General features: G+C 37.8%; 1 protein-coding gene across 1 annotated transcript in view; it reads left to right on the top strand.

The window, feature by feature from the left end:
- The window catches only part of IQGAP2 (IQ motif containing GTPase activating protein 2), a 288,287-nt gene that overhangs the window by 251,016 nt on the left and 10,548 nt on the right, over positions 1–26,723 (top strand). The window contains exons 20-23 of the mRNA XM_036747108.1: positions 2,455–2,587; positions 7,251–7,353; positions 8,314–8,452; positions 26,007–26,094. Of these exons, the coding sequence (XP_036603003.1) occupies positions 2,455–2,587; positions 7,251–7,353; positions 8,314–8,452; positions 26,007–26,094 (463 nt within the window). The remainder of the gene's footprint in view (positions 1–2,454; positions 2,588–7,250; positions 7,354–8,313; positions 8,453–26,006; positions 26,095–26,723) is intronic.

The following is a 26,723-nucleotide window of genomic DNA, read 5'->3' as shown; positions in this document are numbered from 1 at the left end:
CTAGTCCGTGCTTACCAGCCACCATCTTGGCTCCGCCCCCTCTTGTTGTGTTTTTTTTTAAAATAAGTTATAATGATGATTCCTTTGCATTTTCCTTCTTACTGCTCCAAGTCATAGTCTGTTAAAACCAAATAACCTCTTAGTAGCTAAGTCAACAGAAGGCAAAATACTTCTAAGTCTTAGCCAGTAAATCTTTAATTTCAAGTATTGGGCTATAGATCAGAATTTTAGCTTAATAGAAAAGTAGAAAATACTCCTTTTGACTTTATTAACCTCTTTGCTCAGTGATCTGGCTTCATGTTCTCTTACTTGGGGTTGCATTAAGTTTCTTACTTGTGAAGGTAATTTAAGCCACACATTTACACTAAATCATTCACAACTGAGTTTTTTTTTTTCCTGGAAGGGAAATAATCTTTCTGATATCAACATGGGTTTGTCTTTACTGAGAAAATTTCAGGGGTTTATACTTTCATCTTTACAATAATAATGGGTGTGATGTATTTCTCTTTGTTAAAGAACACTTTTCCACTCAGGAAGAACCTGTCTCATCTGCAAGAAACAATTGTAGGAAACAATCTGTTTCGACTTGATGGATTGGGAAAATCCAATTTGTTGCATGTACTAAAGTTGGTGTGTAATTCATGCCCTTTGTACTGATCCTTCAGAATGTTAAATACAGAAATTTGTGAGCTAGAATATTCTGTTCGGTTGTTATTGTTCAGTCATTTCCATCACATAGGACTCTTCATGACCCCATTTGGGATTTTCTTGGCAAAGATACTGAAGTAGTTTGCCATTTCCTTCTCCAATTTATTTTACAGATGGGAAAATCGAGGCAAACAGAGTTAAGTGACTTGCCCAAAGTCACACAGCTAGTAGTTCTGAGGTCACATTTGAACTCAGGCCCTACTGATTCCAGGGCCATCATTCTAGCCACTGCACCACTCAATTGTTAAGGAGTTAATCCCAAAGTATGTGTTAAATGATCCCTTATAGACAAGAAATAGATCTGTGCAAGTGGAGGCATTTCTTATCCTAATGTTCTCTTTAAGCACTTGATAATCTTGGCTTTCATTTTGCTGACTAATCTCAGTTTGGAACTTTGGTGTAGACTGAAACTGTACTTCTAGGATCTGTGGTTTAACTCCCTTCACTGAAGATCACAACCTGTCTATCATTTTACCCTAGATAATTACCTGAAATTCACAAAGGTCAAGTGACTTGTCCATGATCACACAAGCTAGTAGGTATCATAGGCAAAATTTGAACCTAGGTCTGCTAGAGACAGGACCACTAAGAATTGAACCAAATATTTGACAAATGGATTGGTACGTAGTACAGTGTGCATCCCTTTTGTTAGCCAAGCAGAAATGGGGAACTTATGGCCTCGAGGGCACATGTGGCCTTCTCAGTCCTTGGGTGCGGCCTTTTGACTGAGTTCAAGTTTTGCAGAACAAATCCTTTAATTAAGGGGATTTGTTCTGTGAAGTTCGGGTTCATTCAAAGGGCTGCACTTGAGGACCTAGAAGGCCACATTTGGCCTTGAGGCCTCAGGTTCCCCACCCTTGGAATAGACTCTCTTTTGCATATACTATGATTTCTGTGATAACTATATTTTGCATATGTGGCACAGCTTGAATCCCCATCTTTGCTTTTGAATTAAAATAGTAAACTTTTTGGTGAGCAATGAAGTATTAGAGTGATGGGCAATTTTATAGATTATATTATAATACAGTAGCACTGTATATAGTTAATAACAGTGGTTTCATCACATACTGGTTCCTACTTGTTCAACTAAAATTTTAGGACAGAAGGTATGGTGTCATTTATTTTACCCAAGGTCTAGCATCTCAGTCACTAACATGAGTTTAATTATGAAACATGACCATTGCTTATAAAATTGCATTGTATTGTATTATTTTTAACTTTTTTATGTCAGATGATATATACTTATTTTGCACAACAAGCATTTCGCAACTTTTCTGTAAAATATTCCTTTAGTCATTTGACTTAAATATCTGGGAACATTTAAAAAAATTAAACCTACACCTCAGTATTCCTATCCTTTCTTTCTTTCGAGCAAATGAGTTCTTGATCAAATAGGCCGTGAAATCCTTTGGCCTCCTCAAAAAATTCTCTACCATTCTTTGTTCTTGTTTGGAGAACAGAAATCAACAGAAGAATCCCCACCTCTCTAGTCACCTTCCAGATGAGACTCAGAGGTATAGAGATCTCTATATTATATATGACACTGTAATGTTGGCAAATGTGAATGAGCTGGGGGAGGTACACTGGCATATCCCAGAGATGAGAGTCTCTGATGGAGAATCCTCCAAGAGGGAGATTAGGGAAGATTTTCTGCCTTCTCCAAGGGGCAGATTCTCTGAACATTATTTTAATGAAACCATTCACCTTGTTAATTTTTGTGTTAACTTGTGTTTTTTCCTTTGTTAGAAACTTTTTCCAAGAAGCATGTAATGTCCCTGAACCTGAAGACAAGTTTAATATTGATGAATATACAGACATGGTCACAGTCAGCAAACCCATCATATATATATCAATAGAAGAGATCATCAACACTCATTCCGTAAGTAAAAAGGGAGTAGCTTGGCATGAAAAATGACCAGGGCTGTCAGTGTATTTTTTTCAGCTGTCCTTAGTTTTTAGGGGGGCTTTTGGTTTGTTTTTTGGGAGGGTGGATATTAGAGGAAACGTAGTTATTTTAACAGAAGTTTTGTGTTTATGTATACATAAACCCATGTCATTTTCTCTTTATTCCCCAAATTTCTTGACCATAAGCCTTCCTATTCTTGTTCCTTTGTAAATTTCATTTCCTAAATAATTAGGTACAGTTGCTGATATTTTTATACTGCCTAGTTAAGAGATCAGATTGTGAATGTGTAATTTCATGGAGAAACTCTCTCCTTTCTTCATTGCTACACCCTTTATATCCCCCACTAGAAGGAACCAGATCCACCCTTTAACTTACCCTGCCTTTTAATCCTCTCTGGACTTGGTCATTGTCTCCCTGACAGATAAGAACTTTCCTCCATTCAGGAGGTGGAGAGTAGAGGCAACATCCTAACCCTGTTACCAACAGCCCACAGGGGATCTTCTCTTTTTCTAAGGCAATACCTTTGGCATATACATATGACTACTGGGCTCTATCTGTCAGCTTCATATATAAATGTCATCATCAACAAATACTTGTAAAGAACTGTGATGGGAGAGCATAACTAATTTCCCTTTTACACATTTTTAAAGGAGAAAGTGACTCCTTTGGTGAGATTTTTTTTAAGATATTGAGGAATTTTTTTAAGAAAAAATAGAGACAACTTTATTTACTAAATACTTTTTATTCCTAAAGAGAACCTTCTCCCAAATTTCTTTCTGGGATGCTTAATGCAGTTGCCCTTTATATTGAAAGTCAAGTATAGAACAGGTAACTAAAAATCATAGATAATAATGAAATGTCATTGTGTGCAGCTGTAGTCTCACCTTCCCATCAGTGAGGTTTGAGTGACATCTACAAGAAAAAGACACAGTTGATCCATTCTATTTTTGCTTGATAAATTTTTTTTTGAATGAACTAAAACTTGTGGTTTAGGGGATAGACTGCATTCCGACTCTGGGTTCCTCTGTCTTCCAAAGATATCACAAGGAAATTAACTGATGCTCTCATTGCTCTCTTAAAGTGTTGGTCAGCAGGGGAATACCTCCCATCACTCACCCTGCCAAGCCATATCTACTTATTATATATAAATTGTGAGTCCTTTGGGGACCCTAAATGCTTTTCGAGGTGTCTCTTTCCATTTTGTTCGTTGCCACAGCTCTGTGTGACTAGCTGAAAAAGTGAGCTGCATAAATTGGATAAAGAGGATTTGCTTCTCTTCTAAAAGTTCCTCTAAACATTAGAAGGCATGTAGAGTAGTACAAAATTTCTAAAAAGAAAAATTTGTAGACAAGCAGGGGACTAATTCATGCAGGGCAGGGTCTGTATAGCCTTTTGACAATATTCTATTTTACTGGGAACAGTGCAACACAATGGCTACATGATGATGAGGGAAATAGCCATAAATCCAATTTAACAACAATTTATAAAACACCTGCTATGTGCCAGGCACTGTATTAGGTACTGAGAATACTAAGACAAAAACAAGTACTTATCTTCAAGGAAATTGCATTCTTTCCTGAGGGAACGCAGGAAGGATGGAAAGGAAGGAAGAAAAAGGAAGGAAGGTGTAACAGCAAGCACCCTAGCATACACAGGATGGCCTGCTAGCACAGGTTCTTTGATCTGTTTTACTAGAAAAGATGGATTTGTAAGAGGTCAACAGTCTTCTTTAATAACATTCACTAGTTCAGGGCAAAAGTCAGCAGTCTGAATGTCAGAGAAAATACAAGCAGAGAAATTAGCATAAAGACCAACAGACAGGGCTCTGACTGCCTGATCAAAGCAATATTGCTGTACACTTCACATACATCCCTGGATCGATAGAGCCTTTACATCTGAGCAGTTGAGGGGTCCGAACATAGGGCTACTCAGAGTCTCTACCAGGAAATCACAAGGTCCTTCTCATAAGTGAGCCCCCAAAGCAAAACCTCCCTTCAGGGCGTGTGTGTATATATATATATGTGTGTGTGTGTGTGTGTGTGTGTGTGTGTGTATGTATATGTATATGTATGTGTGTGTATATGTATATGTATATATACATACAGGTATATGTATATATAAACATCTATACGTACATACACATATGCATATATAATACACACATACATGTATACATATATGCATACGTACGTGCATGCATACATGTATACACACACACATACACACACACATACACACACTTCTGGATAATAGGCTCAGAGCCAGAAAGCATCACAACCTTCATGACTCAGTGCCTAATTAGCTTAGTACCAGCAGGTGTGAAAGCCTTCCTACAAGTAAGCCTCCCCTAAACAAGCTCCTCCCCCAGTGGGTCCATGTAAGGCCTATTAATAGGCAGAGAAGATCTTATATCCCATCAACATTACAGAAGGAAGGCAAGAAAGAAGGAGGAAGGGAGGGAAGGATTAAGTGCTTCCTATGTGCCAAGCACTGTGTTAAGCCCTTTACAAATGTTATCTCACTTGATCCTCATAGCAATCCTAGGTGATAGATGCTACTGTTACCTTCATTTTATAGTTGAGGAAAGTGAGACAAACAGTAATTAAGTGACTTGCCCAGTGTCACCTGGCTAGGAGGAGTCTGAGGCTTGGACTCAGGGCTTCCGACTCCAGACCCGAGTTCTATCTATACCACTTCGCTGTCTAACAAATGATAGGAGAAGGGGTAAGAGGAGAGGCGAATGAAGGGAGACTTCTTAAATGAGGATATTACCTAAGCAAGCTGAACCTTGAAAGAAGATGAGATTTGTGAGTGACAGAGTGGTGGAGAGAGGGCATATTATACAAATTCATAAAAGCAGGAGAGGGTATATTTAGTTAATAGGAACAGCTAATAGTTCAATATGGCTGGAAAGTTGTATTGTGGTAGCAGGGGTGGGGGGAAAGCAAAAGGAAATGAAGCTGGAAAGGCTGGAACTCAATCCTGGAAGACTTTGAATGCCAGGATGAAGGGTCTGCATTTGATCCTAGAAGCAATAGAGACACTGGAAGTTTTTAAGGAGAGTTGCACAGACATTACCAGTGCCTCAGAAGTCCCGTCCAATTATTGGGATTTGGTGATTCCCCAAATAAAAGGGATACCCTTTCAGAATATGAGAAATTGTTCATCTTACACAGTTGTGCAGTACATATATTATTAAACATGACTCTTCAGCGTAATGGGGATAGAACACAAAATCTTCATGGTATGCATATTTACGTGCATCCTAAAGGCAAGTAATCCCTTCCTCCAAGAATGCAACTAGGGACTGTTTTAGAAAAAATATCCAAATCCAATCAATTTTTAATTCTTGATTTAAGGGGGATTTTGTGTGTGTGTGTGTATGTGTGTGTGTACCCACACACACTGAAGAAAAAAACCTAGTAAATTGTTTTTCTCTGTGGAATATTATTCCTGTTAATAGGAATTTGGTACAGAAGCAAAATCATGTGAAGCATATTTAGGTACTCACTTGGATTCCATTGTGTTTTAAGCTGGAAGCAGAAATTAAAAAGGAAGTATGGTTTGGAAGGAGTGCTATTGTGCAAATGGTCTCTTTTAGATAAGAAAGCATACAAATAGAGACACTTTTGTATCACAATTCACTGCCTGAGTTCATTTGGCCTTTGACAAGCTGGTGTCTTTAAAACAGAGCCCACCCCTCCCACCCCCAGAAGAAACTTTTCAAATACTCTATTTGTCAGACTACAGGATATTAATCCTATAGTTATATCTATATTCTATTACTCTAGTGTTCTAATACTCCTGTAGTTCTTTATAGGACAAAAATTCTATAGTCTAAGAAATTTTCTTATCCTAGCTATCTATCTATTATCCACTTTAGGGGATAGGATCAATCAGCAGGTATTATTTAGCATCTACTATATGCCAGGCACTGTACTAGCCACTGACTCTTAAGCACAGCAGGGATAGAATGTAAAATCCTCACTGCATGCTTGTTTACATGCATCCTAAAGGCAACTAATTCCTCTCAAAATGCAACAGGGAACTGTTGTAAAAGAAATATTTAAGTCTAATCAATTCTTAATCAATAACAGAAACTAAAGCTGCATTGCAGACAAGAATTGGGCATGTAGCTCAACAGCATACCCCTCATTCAACTCACACCATGTTATGTAGCTCTTGTATGCAGACCACCAGGAGAGTTGGCAGTGTATTCCCTTTGTGTAGGCACCATATTTCTACTGATTTTAGACCCTCTTCCTGATGGAGAAAAACATCACCCAATCACATGTTATCTAGATCCATAAAGTTAAAAAAAAATGGAACATCTGTTCTGCAAAGTTGGTAGCAAGGCTAGAACAGGAAACTTTGTTAACTGAAATACTTAAATAAGGTCTGATAGCAACACTGTGCATTTCTGTATCCTGCTACTACTTTTGCTGCTTCCTTGTGAACTAAGAGAAAGGGAAAAAAAAGTCTCTTTTCACTTCCATCCCCCACATTCAAGTTCTCAGCTACATTTAATAGAAGTAGTATGTCCAAAAAAAACCTAGGAAATGGACAAAGTATTGGGTGGCAGGTTAAGAATTAACTCATATGACTTTTGTCTTTATGTCTTTTTTTTAATATTAAGCTACTATTAGAACACCAAGATGCAATTGCTTCTGAAAAAGAGGACCCCCTGAATGAGTTGCTAGAAGGTCTAGGAGAAGTCCCTGATGTGGAATCTTTTCTTGGTAAGATTTTTTTTATCTAGTCCTGAATAAATGAATGAATGAATGAAGTATTTATTAAGTACTTAATATGTGTTAAGCATTGGGTATACAAATAGAAAATTCAGACAGGCCCTGCTCTCAAAGGCTTCACATGCTAATGTAGAGACAAAAAGCACATGGAAGTTTCAACTGAAAGGTCCCAAAGTTCTTAGGGAGCAACAAGAAAGCAGATAATAATGCCCCTTCCTTAGTATCATTTCCACTGATAAAATCATTTCAGTTTATACTGTGGAAATATTTGACACTGGGCTGTAAGTTTTGCTATTCCAAATGCTTTTAGGGTCCTGAGCTGTCGTCTCCATCAGGGTCTGAGAGAGACGATGGTCAAGATGTTAGTGATAGTATATGCCCATCTCCTCTTCTGCTTTAAGGTTCTTCGATGCTTTGGAGAGGCTGGCTTGACTATTCTATCAGTCATCTTCTGGTTTTCTGTCCTGTTACAGATCAAGCTATAGCAGAAAGGATATATCATTAAATTTCTGATACGCACAATAGGGCAACCCTATTCAGACCCATTATTTTATGAATTGGTATTCTGGGTATTACACTGTTTCTGATAATTCACATGCACAGACAGACACACGCCCCAAAAGTCTTTTAAAAAAAAATTTCAGCCATTAAGAACCAAGGTTTTAAGATTAGTATTTTCATAGAGTTATTATAGCATTTTTTCTTTGTAAACTGGCTTTGTTGTGTGATTTTTATAGTAATGCAAAGAGATAAATGTCTCTAAAAGTACCCATAGGAAACTGAAAGTCATTTTCAGATAGATATATGAGAAAATGATTCGTTCAAAAACATTCTCAGTAATTGGATAAGAGTTTATCTTTTCCAGAAATCCTTTTCCATATACATTTTGGTAATCATGCTATTGTAATAAGTAAGTGAGCTAGCAGAATAAAATCTTTGTTTTTCCTACAGGGGAAGGAGCTGTTGGTCCCAATGACCCTAACAAGGAAAATACACTAAATCAACTCTTGAAGACTGAAATTTCACTTTCACTGACTAGCAAGTATGATTTAAAAGGAGAAGATATAGATCTCAAATGCCTCATGATAATGTAAGTAATTTTTGTTTGCAATGTCCATGGTTTCATGTACTACATGTGAATTTTAAATTGTGAGACTTATAGCTAAATTCTAAGGGAAAAAACCCATACATTTAAAAATACATTGTCTTCATATATTAGTCATTCTAGTCAATTCACTAATTTATATTTTAAATTAAAATTACCGTTATTGGGTTTTTTAAGCTGTTCTTTCTAATATGAGCAAGTAACCTTCGTTTACCTTTTCGCAAAGCTTTTTTAATTTATTAGGTAGCTTGTATTATGGGTTGAAATGTCACAAAGAGCCCAGAAACCTCTTTCAAATCCATTTTCTAGAGCATTGCTTGAGTGACCTGAGGCTAGGATGACAAAAAAAAATTTTTTTTTAATATCCTACTCTCAAGGCGTTTGTATTCTATGGGGTAAGGGTAGGCCTAACTTTAACTTGGTGTTTCATAATATCGTGGTCCTGCTTTTTGAACCCTCATTCCTAATGTTAACAGTCTTAAGTGGGAATCTTGTCTCTTCAACAAAGTGAGCATGGGACACAAGATTCTCCCACCGTATGTATGCTTAAGGGCATCTTAAAGGCAAAGAATTCCTCCTTTTCTCCCCAGAATGCAACAGGGAACTGTTTTGATCATTCACTTAAACATCTTTCAGGGCATCACATTTCCTCATTCATAAGAATTAGGTAGTTTGAGTAGATGAGACCTATGGTCCCCTTAAACTAAATCCTATGATCCTGTACTCATTTAATGGAAACTAGTTGTTTTCCAAAGAAAGCATGATCTCAAGAGGACGATATTCACAATGGCCACAATAGTGTGAATGAAAACAATACTAAAATTAATAAAAATCATGCCTAGTATTCATATGACACTTTAGGGTTGGCAGAACATTTTAGAAATGCTACCTCATTTTACCCTCACAACAACCCTGTCCCCCATTTTATAGATGAGGAACCTCGGGTAAATAGAAGTTAAACAAGTTGCCCAGGGTCATCAGTGTATGAGCCTGGATTTGAACCTGGGTCTTCCTGTCCCCATATCTAAAGCTTTATCCACTGTGCCACCTAGCTGCCTAGGCAACTAAACCATCAGTTGTAATGACCAGTCTTGGTCGTGAAGAAGAGATGGTGAAATTGATTTCCCTCCTCTTGGTAGAGAGGAAGGAAACTACAGGAGCTGAATTGCTTATATACATATATAGATATAGATATTGGTATTGATACATACACACACACACACACACACACACATGCAGAGTCAGATGGGATCTCTTTCTTGATCAGTTTTGCTTATCTGTTTTCCATGGTTACAAGGGAGGGTGTGATGGAGAGAAGTGTATATATCAGCAAATGACTTTTTAAGAGACATCATTGAAACAACCGATGCCTCCCTCGTAGATCCCTCTGTGGATGTCTCTGCTGTGCTTGACCAGGATTTATGTATTTGTTCTAACACTTTAATGTTAAGCCTATGATGGTTTTATGCTTCTAGTTATGAGACTATTCAGCGACGCTGTCAGTGTAAGATGTGATTGTTATTAGAATATGCTAACGGATCAGTCATCTTACTGATATGGATGCTGCCGCCATCTTTGCCAGCCCTGCCTGTGTGATTCTTGTCCCTTTCTTCCCCTCGGTTCTTCAAAAGGGGTCCGCCCTCAGGGGTGGCCTTCCTCACTTTCTCTTGACAACACAAGGTTATCCACTATTATCTCTCACTCTTGCCACAAGACCAGCCCATCTTCTTTTTCAATCATATATATCTTTGATGACATCCTTTTCCTTCATTGTCCTCTGAGTGATTTTTTTTTTTCAGGGAGCACCTGACCTGTGATAGAATAGCACAGGAAAATTCCCTCTACTGATATAGGCTAGCACCTGCTCTGTAATTTATAATCTTAAAGAGTAGCCTAGGGCACCAAAGGGTTAAATAACCTGCCCAGGGTCATATACACAGTATATATAAGAGGCAGGACTCCAGTCCGGTTCTCCCTGACTTCAAAGCAGGATTTCTATCCACTACACTACATTGCATCTCACCTCCAAGTAATGGGGCTTATTTTTAATTCTTCAGAGAGCCTAATGTATTTCGTTAATTTGGCAGCCACTAAAAATCCTGGAGCAAACAATGAAAGTTATTTTTGAATTGCTGTTCAGTCATGTCCAAGTCTTCATGACCCCATTTGGGATTTTCTTGGCCAAGATACCGGAGTGGTTTGCCATTTCCTTCTCCAGCTCATTTTACAGATGAGGAAACTGAGGCAAACAGGTTAAGTGAGTTGCCAGAGTCATTCACACAACTAGTAAGTATCTGAGGCTAGATTTGAAGTCAGGAAAATGAGTCTTCCTATCTTCAGGCCTGGCATTCTTTCCGTTGTGCCACCTAGTTGCCCTTTGAAAATTATTACAAAGCATGTCATTATGCCATAACTGATAATAATACACCCGTCATAGCCAAGAGGAAAATTTAGTCAACAAAAGGGTGTAGTGGCCACCAATTAAAATGTAAGAGAAATTTACCCTGGTTATTGCCCCTCTCTGTCCATGTGACCTTGAACCACTGAGTCAGCTTCCCTCATGCCCAGTTCTAGAAAATAAGGGAATTGAACGCTTACTTTAAGCTCTAAAATTCTCAGATCTTGTGATCACATTTCTTTTCTGTGTATACACTGGATGAATAGGGAATTTCAGTGTCGGCCATTAGCTTTTTTGTTGATTCAATAGCAATAGAATTGTAGAGCTGGAAAGGCATTAGAAGTCATCAGTTAAACCTCATTTTACACATAAGGAAACAGACCTTGCAAAGAGGGGACAAAGGTTTGTCCCAGGTCACATTTAGTAACCAAAATTAATGATAGTGGCCATAGGTCAATGAAATATTTGTCTTAATACTTTGACAAGATCCTCAGCTCACATCTGGGGTCTCAATGCTATTTTTACAGGAGAAGGGCCCAACTAATCTCATTGAGTAAAGAAGAGCTTGTTTTCCAGCTAGTACCCAGAATTATAGCATTGGTACCCTCTATCCTTTAAACTCTGCCTCCCTGGGTTTCATCATCTTATCTCACATTATCACCACTAAAGAAAGCAAGCTTTTTACTTTGTTGGACAGTTAAGATACAGAAATGGTCTACCTGATGAGCTGTATGACCTTGGGCAAACAACTTGACATCTTTGGTTCCCGTTTTGGTTTTTTTTTCCAATATGAATTAAGAGAGAAATGGAGTTATGGCAGATGATCTTGATTATATCCAATCTGTAACATTCTGTGAATCACCCTATTTGTTTTTTTTAATATGAATAGAGAAATGGATTTATGTCAGATGATCTTGATTACTTCCAATCTGTACCATTCTGTGAATCATCCTAAAACCTTAAAAGACTGAAAAAAAAATAACCACATTTTAAGTGGAGTCCAAGCCAGCACTGGCTCTTAAGTCTAGATTATATACTAGGTTGGATCTTAGTGGTTTATAGACCCAGAGACCTAGGCAGAGGACTCTCTCTCAGAGCATGATCTTTAAACACTTGAATATATTCATCACTTTATTGCTAGACCAGCACAGTCACTAAATACTAAACTTGTATGACATGAGATATTTAAAATACATTCTACTAATGGTCTTTACTTCTTACAGGCTACTTAGCTCCCTTCTCTCAGTGTGTTCTCTCCCAAGATCTTGCTTAAAAATGCTTCTCTAATCTAGTGGAAAATTCCACCATCCTGTCCTGATCTCAAAATCACTTCCTTTTTTCCCAAAAGCAATATAACATCCAGGGTCTTGAGCAGCTTAGGCCCCCCTGCAAAACAGCTAGTCCAAGCCTTGTGAGAACAACTGTCACATATCTGAGAGAAAAGAACAAAAGGAGTTGGTGGTTGTGAGTCATCCTTAGCTGTCTGAATGTTCCCAGTAAGTCATCATGTCTTAAGCATTTTTCCTGTGTCACACAATCCAGATTTAGGCAGTCTACCCAACTGACATAGTTCCATGATTTTTTTTTTGTTTTCTTGGGCAAAGTACATTCATGTACATGTTCGGATCTCTGTGGTTGTGACATCTAGGCTTCAAACTATGTTGAAACATTCCCATAGTTACCTTTATTTCACAGGTGTTGATTGAGCACTTGCTGTTCACAAGGCACTACTGTGTTCTGCCCTCTTGGAATGCAGAGTTCAGTGAAGGAGATAAGTAAAAATAGCAGACATTTATTTTGCACCTACTGTGCGCAAAATACGAAAAAATGCCTGATGGCTCAAATAAACTGTTCTGTGCCTGGCCTGAGGAGGGGGAAGTTCTTGAGCATTAAAGAAGGCTTCGTGGAGGACATAAAATACATGGGAGGTGAGGGTTAATGGACAAAGATGGAAGTAGGAGGGCATTCCTGGCATGGAAGACAATCTGATCAGAAGCCTGAAAACCCAGCATAATATGGCTGACTATTTAGAGTGTGTGGAGTGGGATTATATGAAAAAAACCTGAACTAGTCAGATGGTCCTACATTGTGGAGAGGGCTTTGAATGACAGGCAAGGGAGTTCTACTTTTACGTAGTAGACAACAGGAACAAGATTGATGCGTAAGAAAGATTATTCTGGCAGCAATGAAAAGAGTAATTTGGAAGAGCAAAGAGAAAGTGGAAGTAAGAAAGCCTTTAGAGATAGTTATAGGTTCACAAGATCAGTGTAGCTCTGTAAGTGACCTCCAAGGTCATGCAGATCAATCCCCTCATTTTAACAGGTGGGGAAACTGAGACCTAAAAATATTAAATGACTTACCCAAGGTCACACAGGTGGGTATCAGAGGTGAAATTTAAGCCAAGTGCTGTGATTCCAGGTTCAGTTATCTTTCCATGGTAATGAGGTTTTGTACTATGAAGGTGGCTGTGGGAATAAAGAAGAAAAGCTAGATGGGGAAGAGATAGTAGTGATAGCGTCAATGAGACTTTATAACAAATTGGTTACGAGAAGTGAAGGAACAAGCCGTAAGCTGCCAGCATGGGAAACGGATGCTTACTACAACTATTATTTAACCTCCATGGGCCTCTGTTTCTCATCAGTAAAAATGTAGGCGTCAGCCTACATGGCCTAGTAGGTCCTTTCCATCTCTCTGGCAACGATTCTATGAGACTTGGATAAATGGTGGCACTATCAGTGGAAACAGTAAAATCAGAAAAAAGAGTGTGTTTGGAGAGGGAAGATGATAAGTTTCTTTTTGGGCATAATTGCATTTGATATGCTGGAAACACATGCCTGTGGGGATGTCCTTTTGGAACCTCCAATGGGTCTAGACCTCAGAAGAGACATCAGGACTGGGGACAAGATTAAGGAGTCGTCTGTGTAGAGGAAGTTATTGAATCCAAAGAGAGGAAATGAGATCACTAACGGAAAGAGTCTGGAGAGAGACTATAAGAGAACCAAGGAGAGTTCTTTGAGCAGTACCCACATTAAGGAATCAGGAAGAGGATGAGTAATTAGGGAGGTGTAGGAGAATAGCCAAGAGATTATAATAAGAAGTGACATTCACATGCCCCTTTAAAGTTTGCAAAGCACTTGACATGCAATATTTTGTTTGATCATCACAACACCCTTGTAAAATACTATATGTGTTGTCATGCCCATTTTATAGATGAGGAAACTGAGGATGAAAAAGAGGTTGAGTGACTTCCCCATAGTCATACAGCTAATGAGTATCTGAGGGAGGGGTTAATCTCACTCAAAGTGAGAACCTGAAAAGCCCTTAGCCGGGAAGGGCCAGGGTCTCCTAATGTACCCTGAGCCATCTCCCATCATCCTGGTGAATATCAGGCCACTGGAACCAGATGGCTCTGGAGGAAAAAGTGAGGCTGGTGACCTTACACAGCCTGCCCTCCCTCAAATCAAAGTCAACTGCAAGTTGTGTCATCATCTCCCTGATGTCATGGTCCTCTTTGAAAACAAAAGACAAATACAGCAGCAGCAATCTGAGGGAGGATTTGAACTCAGGCCTTCCTGACTCCCTATTGCACCTCTCTCTCCACACTATGACACTACCACACTTAAAAATGTCCCCAGAGCCAAATGAGGAGAGTTTTTCTACTAAGGGGAGTATGATCAGCAACATAAAAAGAGGCAGAGGAACTAAGGAGGATGAGGACTGGAAATTAGAAAGTTTTTGCGGCATTTCAGAGAGCAGTTTCAGTAGACTGGTAAACACTGGAGCTGGAGAACAAGGGGTTAAGAGAGAATTGGTAATGGAGAAGTAGAAATATAGTTATTGTGCTCTTTCGCCCAAAGCTTAACTGTGAAGAGGAGGAGAGAAATGGAGTCATGAGGCTTTCTTTTTTTTGAAGGATTAGGGACATCCAAATACAGTTTCATGGAAAGAGAGCAAGATTGGAGGTATAAGAAAGGGTCTGACTGCTGGAGCCAGGGTCCTTAGGGAGCATGGATAGGAAAGAAAGGATCAGAGCCTCAAGTAAGGATTGTCCTTAAGAAGGAGTACAAGTATCTCTTTCTCAGGTGACCAAAGGAAAGGAAGAAAGAAAGGGTCACGATGCTGAGAATGCTGTTCTTCCATCCAAGGAGATTGAGGAGCGATCAGACAGAGAGAAGTGTCAGAAAAACACAGAGAGGAAGGAGTATCCAGGGGGGAGAAGGAAGTCAAAAGTGTCACATGCTAGAGTGGTCAGAAAGGAAGAGGACTGAGAAAAAACCATCAAATTTGTCAATTAAGAGCTCATTGGTCACTTTGGAGAGAGCAGTTTCGGTTGAGTGATAAAGTCCGGTTTTTTTTTTTTAACCCATATCAGACTTTACATTTTTCCATAATGGATTTCATCTTACTAGATTCAGCCCATCCAGTCAAAATCTTTTTTGAAACCTGACTCTATCATCCATCGTGTCAACTCCTTTATTCAAGTTATTGGTGAAAATGTTAAGCAGTTCAGGGCCAAGGATGTATCTCTGGAGCATTTCAATAGAGACCTCCTGCCAAGTTAACATCGAGCTACTAGTCACTAGTCTTTGAGTCAAGCAATTCAACCAGTACTGAATACATTTAGTTGTATTATCATGTAATCCAAATGTCCCCTTCTTATTTGTGTATATGTCTCAAGCATCCTACCTAGATTATAAGCTCCCATCAGGGCAAGAATGGCATTATCTTTGTTCCCACTACAGTGCCTTACACAAAGTTGGCACTCAAAAATCATTTGATAAAATGTCATGCTAAACTTACCCCCAAAGAAGAAATAAGAAAATATATTTTCCTCTAATCTTTTTCCCCCACTTAATAGTATTAAATGGGCTGGCAAGAGTTAGTCCTAACACGTGTCCAAAGGCAACAAGAAAATATAATTTCATAGGAGACGTTAACCATCTCTCATTACACTGCTCATATTGAACATAAGCCAAAGAAGACTATTGAAATATTGTATCTTTTATACCAACATTTCTTGAAGAAGTCAAGAAGGTAGAAGAATTCTATACAGACCTCAATAAAACTCTCCAAATTAAATAGGCATCTACTTTAGGACTTCAGTGCACTAGAAGGCTTCAGCAAGGATAGCAAAAAAAAGTTGGAAAATTTAGCTTCAGATGAAGAAACCAAAAAAGGCTAAAGTCTTGTAGAAGTTTCACATCTCTGTATCTTGAATATTTTAAGAAAAGAGATTCAAAAGATCCTAGAAATGGGCAGCAGCAAATAATATCATTAAAAATGAAATTAATTAAACTTGAATGGACAGGAAACAACTTGCTACTGATATGGGAATCATTTCTGAATCAACTACCTCATACAGACCAACCACCAAAATAGAAGCAAATAAAATAGAAGCATACAGAGCAACCAAAATAGAAGAAAATAAAAATGAAAAAGATAAAGATTTGCCTCAACTGAAGCAAATCTAATCTGAACTGTATGAATAAGTGTTTTTCTCCCTGCACCTCTATTCTCATCAGGAATAGATATAAGAACAGACATTGACAATGAGAAAAAAATCAATGAAGCCCAGAAACCATCTCAGCTAGCAAAAGACATGATTTTTCTCTGCTAAATGGAGAGGGATTGCTGATACAAATACAACCATTTTTAGAATATAAACTTGTTTGTAAAATCTTACAGAAGAAAACATTGGAAGGTTAATAAACATTATTGTCTTCTAAAACAGAATCAGTAGAGGTTAAAAAAATACGTTTACAAAAAGGTTCGTGAGAAAACTCAATTAAGCAAATCCATCCCAAAGGTGATTTAGGGGAAAAATCAGGAAGAGTATAATCAACAAATAAAAAATGGAAATAATGTGTAAAAGATTTCTGTAACAAATATCTTTCTCTATTATTGACAGTGGAGTTACCATATTTGGACTCTTACATCCCTTTAAACCCCTCAGTGATGTAGAAAAAAGTAGAAATAGTATTACTGAAAACATAATTGAGAAAGGCAGCTGTACTAGACCACATATATGCAGAAGTCTTCTAATATGCTCAGTATGATGCCTTTTTGAGGGTACTTAGGGATCAACTTTCAATCTGAAAGAGAGAAGGGTGTGGAGTGCTTGGGGAAAACAAATCATGGATCAAGAAAATATCGATAACTGCCAATGCATATGCCAAGTTTCTTTTATCTCCAAGAGAATAATCTTCCTATGTAGCAAGGACATTTTTGATGAAGTTACAAGAAGAAAACAGGTGGGCTTCCACGAGTCTATAGAAGTTCATAGACTGCATCTTTATAATCACTCAGTTGACTGACAGATGCAGAGCATATAGGTATCTATTTTGTTAGAGCAAAAGAGAACCTTAAAAGCTTCTCCTTCAACAAGGCATCTCATAGCTATATGTTAACATCATATGAGATTCTTTGAAAGCTATTAACCTTCTGATTACTAATATTAGGTGATTTAGAAATAAGGGAAGATATATGCTCCACAAAGGTGTTTGTAATGGTCCTAGAAGATGTCCCACATAGAATCTAAATGAAAGAGGGATTGATTCTCTCTAGAGGGAGACATCCTCCAGATGTTTCTATTTGCTGATAAAATTGTGTTGGTAGCATCAGATTCTGGAATACTGTAGAATCTCCTGAATGAGATCCATAATTCCTTTGGTCTAATTATCCATACTTGGAAAAGTCGATCAAAAAAGATTACCCACTTTCCAGATCATCGTATGTAGTTTGCTGTTGATGAGCAACTGAACGAGACCCAGAAATAAGCAGGAAGAAGAGGGTAGATGGTGTCACCTTTGGGAAGTTGTATGGTGTTTTGAATGACCCCTAAAAATTCCTCTATTTAACCCTGGTATTCTGCCAGTGATACTATACAGTTCTGAGTCATACAATATCATTTTTAAAAAATGAAATTGATTAAATTTGTACAGAAAACAATTTGCTACTGATGGGGGAATTATTTCTGAATTGACTATCTCCATGCAGACCAATCACCAAAGAGCAACCAAAATCATTACTCCAAAGGGTCTAAGTTGCAGGTTACCCTTAGGTCAATGTGTGATCATGACTAGGCTGAAACATGTTGCCAGTAAAGAACTTCATGAGACAAGCAGAAAGGAGAAAGTGCACTTCCCTCCCCTTTGCGGAATGAAAAAAGCTATAGGTATGGTAGCTAGATGGTGCAGAGGGTAGAGGGCTGGGTCTGGAGTTAGGAAGACCTGAATTCAAGTCCACGTTCAGACACTTAATAGCTGTATGACCCTGTGTGAGTCACTTATTCCTGGTTGACTCAGTTTCCTCATTGTAAAATGAGATGGAGAGGGAAATGGCAAACCACTTCAGAAAACCTCAAATGGGGTCACAAAGAGTTAGACTGAATAACAACGACAAGTGGGTGTGGGATATTGCATGTACAATTAGACTGACTTAGCATGTTGGTTAGGTTTGCTGAATTGCTTCTCTTCTCCTGCCCCTTTTTTATTCTTTGTTATAAGAGATGGTTCTCTGGGTAGGGAAGAAGGAATGTATTTGGAAATCAGGGTGATATGAATGGAACGAATTATATAAAGTAGGTCTTTGGGAAGATGTATAACTGAAAAAGGAAATAGATCAGTCTTACAGCAAGATGGGGGTGGGGGAATAGTCAAGAGACAGCCTACATGTTCTGTTGACCTACAAAGCAATATCAGACTCTGGAAAAAGGCCCCTAGCATGCGGGGTGAGCCCCCAAAGAGGATTTATGGAAAAATACAGACAAGAATGATACAAGATGAAAATATGTGGATGGGTTATAAAAACAATGGTGTAATGGACAGTTTCTTAGACGTGGAGTCAAGACCTGAATTCAAATCATCTGACATTTTAAAAATTATTAATGTTAGGTCTTTTCCTGGCCATGACTACCACCATCCTCACCATTTCTATACCAATGCCTTATGGATCTTTTGAAGTACATACTTAATTATTCTGTGTCTTTTATTAGAAGACTTGATAATAGAGACTGTATCTTATTTGTATTCTCTCCAATGCCCCAATACCTAGTATAGTAATCTGAGCACAACAGCTGCTTAATAAATGTTTATTAAACTGGAGCTGCCTTTTTTTTAACTTAGAAAAATCATCATCTAAAACTATTCCTTAACTTTAAGGTACCAACTGGAGAAGGAAGAAATATCCTAAATGACTATCTAAAAAGTAGCTTCCACAGAAATCCAGGCAGTCTTCCACATGGTTGTAATTAGATCTTAGTGTCTCTTAGTGGATTATGTACTAAACATTCCCAGACATTTTCCCTGTCTTTCCTATATTTTAGGATCTTGGAACAAGATGAGGTCATTCTCTCCTGAAAAAAAAAATGCTAAATTTTTCATGTTTCTTGGTATTCAAACTTGATTTATAACCTGAAATTTTAAAAATCAAATTTGATCTCTTACATGATTTCTTACAGTTCTCAGAAATAAAAGTTGATTTCTTTAATTGTTGAGCTTATGATGTAAACTTATTACTATCATAATTGCCTATGTTCTTCTAAGTATGATAAACTTTTATGATAAATGGACATTCTATTTTAAACAGATTTTATATTTGTTTTTATACAGATTGGGTACATCTGCTATCATTTGTAAAGGAATTCATCATATATTTATATAATTGCGTGTGTGTCTGTGCGAACACATTTGAAAGGATTAAAGTTTAAGGCAACAGCAAGGAGAAATTATGAAAGCATAGACATAAGATTAAATCCATTTTTAGTTTAAGGAATCAAAAGGAAACTCTAGGAAACTTCTTTAGTAGTAAGGGAATCCATTCCCAAAAATAATGTTCCCATGTGGTTAAAAGTGAGCCTTGTACTTGGAATATACTGATGACAGACAGTCAGTACTTGCTTGTCCTTTATACTAAAAATTCTTCATTTCTTTGACCAGTGCATCTAATCCCTGATTAAGTAGGGATTACCAACTGACAGTGTGCAGAATGCTTCCTTCCAGGTCCATCAGATGATTTCACATGGGAAGAAGGGTAGCCAGAGGGAGCTTCTTGGCTCTTAACTAGCTAAAGCTGACCATATTTCTTTTCTCCCCCTCTTACTGAAGGGATCAATTCTTTTTTTTTTTTTTGGACATTCATTGTTTGAAATTTTGAGTTCCAAATCCTCTCCCCTCCTGCCCTTCCCCCACCCAAGCCAAGTAATATGATATCAATTATACGTGTGAAGTCACACAAAATCTATTTCCATATCAGCCATGTTGGGAGTGGGGGAAAGCAAGAAAAATAAGTTGAAAAATGTATGCTTCAGTCTGCACTCAGAGTCCATCAGTTCTCTCCCTGGAGGTAGATAGCATTTTTCATCATGGGTTCTTTGGAATTATCTTGATTTGAATGTCTGTCTTTCACAGTTGATCATCATTATGGTATTGCTCTTACTGTGTACAATGTTCCCCAGATTGTGCTCACTTCACTTTGAATCAGTTCCTATAAGTCTTCCTAGGTTTTTCTGAAACCATCCTGCTCATCATTTCTTATGCAATAGTATCATAATCATATACCACAACTTGTTCATCCATTCCCCAACTGATGGGCATCCCCTCAATTTCCAGTTCTTTGCCACCAATAAAAGAGCTGTTAGAAATATTTTTGTACATATGGGTCCTTTCCTCTTTTCTTTGATCTCTTTGGAATATAGACCTAATAGTGAGTCAAAGGGTGTGCAGAGTTTTATAACCCTTTGGGCATAGTTTCAAATTGTTCTCCAGTTCACAACTCTACCGACAGTTTTTCCACGTTTCTTCAAGAATTTGTCATTTTCCTTTTTTGTCATGTTAGCCAATCTGATAGGTGTAGGGTGGTAGAGTTGTTTTAATTAGCATTTCTTTAATCAGTAGTGATATAGAGCATTTTTCCACGTGACTCTTGATAGCTTTGATTTCTTCTTCTGAAAATTGCCTCTTCATCCCTATCCTTAGACCATTTATCAATTGGGAAATGAGTCTTACTTGTATAAATTTGGCTCAGTTTCCTATATATTTGAGAAATGAAGCTTTTATCAGAGAATTTTGCTGTAAAATATTTTTTGATTTCTTTCTAATTTTGGCTGCATTTGTTTTGTTTGTGTAAAAACTTTTAATTTAATATAATAAAAATTATCCATTTTATTTCCCATGATCCTCTCTATCTCTTCTTTGCTCAGAAACTCTTCTCTTATCCATAGTTCTGACAGGTAGATCTCACCATGCTCCCCTAATTTACTTCTGATATCACCCTTCATGTCTAAGTCATTTACCTATTTTGACCTTATTTTGATTTGCAATGTGAGATTTGCTTTCCAATTTTCCCAACAATTTTTGTCCGATGATGAGTTCTCGTCCCAAAATCTTGGATGTTTGGGTTTATCAAACACTAGATTAACGTGAACACTCGCTACTTTGTATTGTGTACCTAATCTGATGTATCGATCCACCACTCTATTTCTTAGTATCAAATTGTTTTGATGGTTACCACTTTTTAATAGAGTCTGAATTTCTGTTCATGTAACCCCTCTCTACAAGGTGAGATCAAGGACCTGACCCCTCTACCAAATGACCAAGGGGGTTAGCTCACCATGCATGGCCTATATAAATCATCATCATGCTACTGTATTGGCATAAGTACTGCCCCATGAGAGTCATTCTGGTATAGTGGATAAAAAGAGCAGGCCTTAGAGACATGAAAACATTTTTTTTTCTCAAGTCCCAACTCTGTGACTGTGGGGGCCTCTATTTCCTCATCTATTGAGAGAGAGAGTTGAACTAGATGGCCTTTGAGATCCCTTCCAGCTCTCAATCTATTGTCCTAGGTCACTTAAAGCAGAAACTGAATCTTGTTACCTAGAGGCAGTAATGTGTTATCCCAAAAGAATGAATATACAATAGTGAATTTCAGTGATGTTGGCTGAATTGGGGGAGGGTGGTTTGGGGTCCCTATTAAATCACACCAGATAAGAATCTGTTCCAGGCAACTCTCTAAGATTCTGAGTTGCAGAGCCAGGACCAATAGGCATCATTAAAAGAAATTAAATTAGCAGGAGTGCCCTAAGCCACAAGTGTGGAAGGGGAAAAAAATCTTCCAAACAGATTTGCAGAGAGAAAGGCCCTCAGAGATCATGTGGTCCAGGGGTGGGAAACCTGCAGCCTCAAGGTCACATGTGGCCCTCTAGATCCTCAAGTGTGGCCTGATGTTTCATTTGAAGGGCTACACTAGAGGACCTAGAGGGCCACATGTGACCTGGAGGCTGCAGGTTCCTCACCCCTGAAGTCTAACACTAGAGGTGTTGAGATATTTACTTAAGGTTAAGATCGTATACAGGAACTACATGAACATAAACATAAAACACTATTTATACAAATGAAGTTAGATCTAAATAATTGAAGTAAGGTTTATTATTCACGGGTAGGTAAAGCCAATATAATTTTTAAAATGACAGTTTTACCTAATCTATTTATGCAATGCCATCCCAATTAAATTACTAAAAAATTATCTTACTGAGTTAGAAAAAAATAACAAAGTTCCATTTGGAAGAACAAAAGGTCAGTAACTTTAGAGTAACCAAGGGAAAAAAAGATGTAAAGGAAGCAGGTTCAGTAGTATCAGACCTTAAACTATATTATAAGGTGAGAGCATTGTTGAAGTGTAACATAGATAATTTTTATTATTTTAAATTAACATTTTCTTGTATAAATAAAACCTATGAGGCCAAGAATAGAAGAAATCCAGAAAATTAGGAAAAAAAAAACTTACATAGACAATCTCTCAGAGAGGATGTGATTGGATTGGAATATTGCTGTGGTGTAGGAAGTGATGATCTGGTTGACTTAGAAAAACATGGAAAGACTTGGACTTATGAAGGAAAATGCTACCCACCTTCAGAGAAACAGATGATGTGTGTGTGTATGTATATAAGTATATATGTATATATATATATATATATGTTTAGGTATGTGTACACACACACACACACATACACATACACATACACATATGTGCTTCATTGTAGCTTTCTTTGGAGGGGGGAGGGAAGGAGGAGAAAAAAAAGGAAAAAGTGCAGAGCAGAGAACAAAAGAAAACCTACAAGGAAGCAAAGAAAAAGCTGGACAGCTCCAAAAATAATGTGAAGTATTTATTATACAGGTTTTCTTGAGATGGAAATTTATTGCTTTTTATTGAATCCTCTCTTATGTTCTGCTATGTACGTGGCAATGTTTTTTTTTTCTTATTTTGTATTTAAAATAAATTTAAAAACTAAAAAACCCCCAAAATTACACAGGTCATAACTTCATAGCTAGAATTTGATCCCATTTCCGTGATATCATATCCACTTTTTTTTTCCCACTGCCTGGAAAGATGCCCTTATCTTTATACATGTACACTTAGTGTTAGAAAGACCTGGTTTCAAGGTCTCCTTCCGATATGTAGCTATGTGACCCTGGGCAAATCACTTTACTTCTAAGTGACCCAGTAACTCATCTAAGATGACTTACAGATGAGTTGCCTTTCTGTCATGGTGGAGGGAGTTTCCACACTGCAAGTTCTCTACACTGATAAAATCACATATTTTGGACAGAAATACCAAGTAACTGAAACAACAGAAGTGTCTGTTGTGCTGTCTGCTCATACCTCTGTGTTTACTTAGCACAACTTGAAAAGAAAAATTCTGAAGCACCACATAGCAGACGCTACTTCATACAGATAGCATTGGGGGCCAAAAATAGGAGCTTCTCGGTCTTCTAGGCCACACAGCATAGGCTAGTCACTAGGGTCCACACCCACCCAAAGAATGCTCAGAAAACATCTTGGGACCTGATTGTTTAGTTGACTTTCTAAGTTCCTCCTCTAATCTAGTGATCTCGAGATGGAGCCAGGGCATACCAATAAAGAGGCTATGGTATAACCCCAATAATAATTGGTGTTGACCCAACCAATTGTAGGGTGGGAATTCCGATAGGCCACAGCCTCCCCTCTGTGCAATAGCCAATCACAAGGTTCATCTGCAGCATAACCAGACCTACTTTCTACCATTATAGCCTAATACTCCCCACATGGTCCTCATCCAACTTATACTCTACCTCCCCTGCTCTGTACTGTACATTGACCCAAAAGTACAGTTATCCATCTGTGATACAGGTACCCACATCAACAGATGGGTAGGTGCCACTAGAAGATTTCTTCCTGCCCCTCTCCCAACTCAACATACTTATCCTAGCTATATAGTATGTATCTTTTACTTTAAAATTTTTTTTAAAGAAATCTGTTTGCCTAGATACATTGATCAAATTAATTACTAATTCATCAAATTAACTAATAACTGACAATTAGTAGTTATGAGTCTGCTCTATCCTCCAGGGCATACCCTGGGATTTAGAAAAATAATTTAGTATATTCCATCATATCATGTTTAATAAAAATATTAATTTTAATGAGGAAAAAAAGGTTTTTGTAACTTTAATAAGATTAAAGATGTGTTTAAATATTGTTTATTTCATCTGTCATCCTTTTGAAATTTCTCTTTTGTGTACATTTTATATTGAACACTATATTAGTATAGCGATGTATAATGTAACTTATAAATTAACTTATTTCATATATAAAATTATGTATACATATATACAACACATTAAATACATGCTTAATTTTTTTTTTACTGGTAGGGTTGTATGATCGAAGGAGTTTTGAGATCATTTCTCTAAACCTATCAGCAAATCTTTGGTAACCTTAACTTGAATCTTGACTGGAGTTTGGAAGCCAGTGACATATAGCAATACGTTGCCTTTTATTTTCTTTGTTTTGCTTTCCTTAAAAGCTGAAAAAAATGTCAAATCTGGAACATAGTAGGTATTAAATAAATGCTTGTTGATTTGACTTGGTTATGGATTCACCAGGTCTAGTCTTGTCCTGCTCAGCTTGACACAGTGGTTCTTTGACTGGTCCTACTCCTGATACCACATATACCCATTCATTGAAGCTTCCATGTCACAAGCAATTCTAGTACCTGCTCAGCCTGCATTGGCCTACAAGTCTGAATCCTAAAGCTGTGATTTTTCCCATTACAGGGAATCTAGAAATATCTATCTACATAGGTATGTGTGTGTGTGTGTGTGTGTGTCTCACACACACACACACACACACACACACACACCCCTACACACACACAGGCAGCTAGGTGGCACACTGGACCTGGAGTCAAAAAGACAAGACCTGTAGTAGAGAAGACTCATCTTCCTGAGTTCAAATATGGCCTTAGACGCTTACTAGTTGTGTGACCCTGGGCAAGTCACTTAACCCTGTTTGCCCCAGTTTCCTCATCTGTAAAGTGAGCTGGAGAAGGAAATGGCAAACAATTCTAGTATCTTTACCAAGAAAACCCCAAGTGGGGTCATGAAGAGTTGGACACAACTGAAACAACCAAACAACACACACACATATGTGTATGTATAAATATAGGTATACAGTATGGAGAGAAATAATTCAAAATATGTATATACATATATACACACATACATACACACACATATACATGCGTGCATGCATGTGTTTGTATGCCCAGGGTCACACTTTGGTCATCTGACCACTAAAGTCCTTTCCAGCTTGGTTGCTATTTGCAATAGATAGACAGACACATATATACACACTCATATATGTGTGTATGTATATGTGTGTGTTGTGCCTATGGTTGATCTAGCTCCTAAAAGAAGGTGGTAGCTTTCTTTTTAAAGATCATAAAAAGGAAACTCAATGCTCCTCATATCTCTGCACAATAACTAGGCAACCATACTTATTCCTTATGCCCACACACAAAAAAAGGAATCAAAATCAAAGAAAAAATATAGATACTATCTCTCATAATATACTGTTTAAGCATAATCAAATCTCAATTGCACAGGAAGTTATAAAAGACAGAGTTAGACTGGCCAGCTTTGTCAAATTTTAAGGAGATTTAGAATGCATTGAGTTTCTGCAAGAGTGAGTAAAATTGTCTTTGAGGTCTTGTGTGAGTATGGGTTTGTAAAGTGTCTCAGAAAAAGCACACAGACACTGACAGACACAACAGGGCCATGTTTCTCTGAGTCTAACTTTTCCTTTTTCTTTCATTTTACAAAGGACCAAAAGGCTGGTCCTCGATGTAATCCGAACGCAAACAGGAAACTCATTAGCAGAAATCCTAGAGACACCAGCAACTCCACAACAGGTACTTTGTCTTTGGATGTGTGGATAGTAGTCAATAAAATATCTGGGAAGCTACTGTCATACAAAATACTTGGAAGGTTTTTTGGAGATTGCATGATGGCAGTAATAGTAAGAAGAACAGGAGCCATAATAATGGCAGCTAGCATTTAGTTGTTGTTTTAAGTTTTGCAAGGCACTTTACAAATAGCATCTCATTTGAGCCTTGCAGCAATCCTCAGAGGCGGGTGCCATAATTGTCCTCATTTTACAGATGAGGAAACTGAGGTAGGTTATGTGACTCGACTTTGCTCAGCCGCCCACTAAGGTCCTTTGCAGTTCTGAAGCAATGATCCTGTCAGCTGAGGGCTGCTACACGTACCATATGTCAACTAGCACCTTTCAAAAAATTTGGACACAATCACAAAAACGAAGCATTAGTATTATACTGAATGTATTTGAAGTTCCTTACATTCATCATTTTGAGCATTAGGTGTTGAGCTGTGGATTTGGTGACATGCTGGTTAATATTTCTGGTTGACAGCATCCTGGATGAAGCAAAGTTTTCCTTCTGTTGCATATTTGATAACTGAAGAATCATTCCATAAAATCAAAATCTCCTCTGTTGACTTCAGAGTCAGTTTTCCAAGCCCA

The sequence above is a fragment of the Trichosurus vulpecula genome, chromosome 1, assembly GCF_011100635.1.
Source record: "Trichosurus vulpecula isolate mTriVul1 chromosome 1, mTriVul1.pri, whole genome shotgun sequence".
Taxonomy (NCBI): domain Eukaryota; kingdom Metazoa; phylum Chordata; class Mammalia; order Diprotodontia; family Phalangeridae; genus Trichosurus; species Trichosurus vulpecula.
This window is presented reverse-complemented; position numbering and strand designations above follow the sequence as displayed.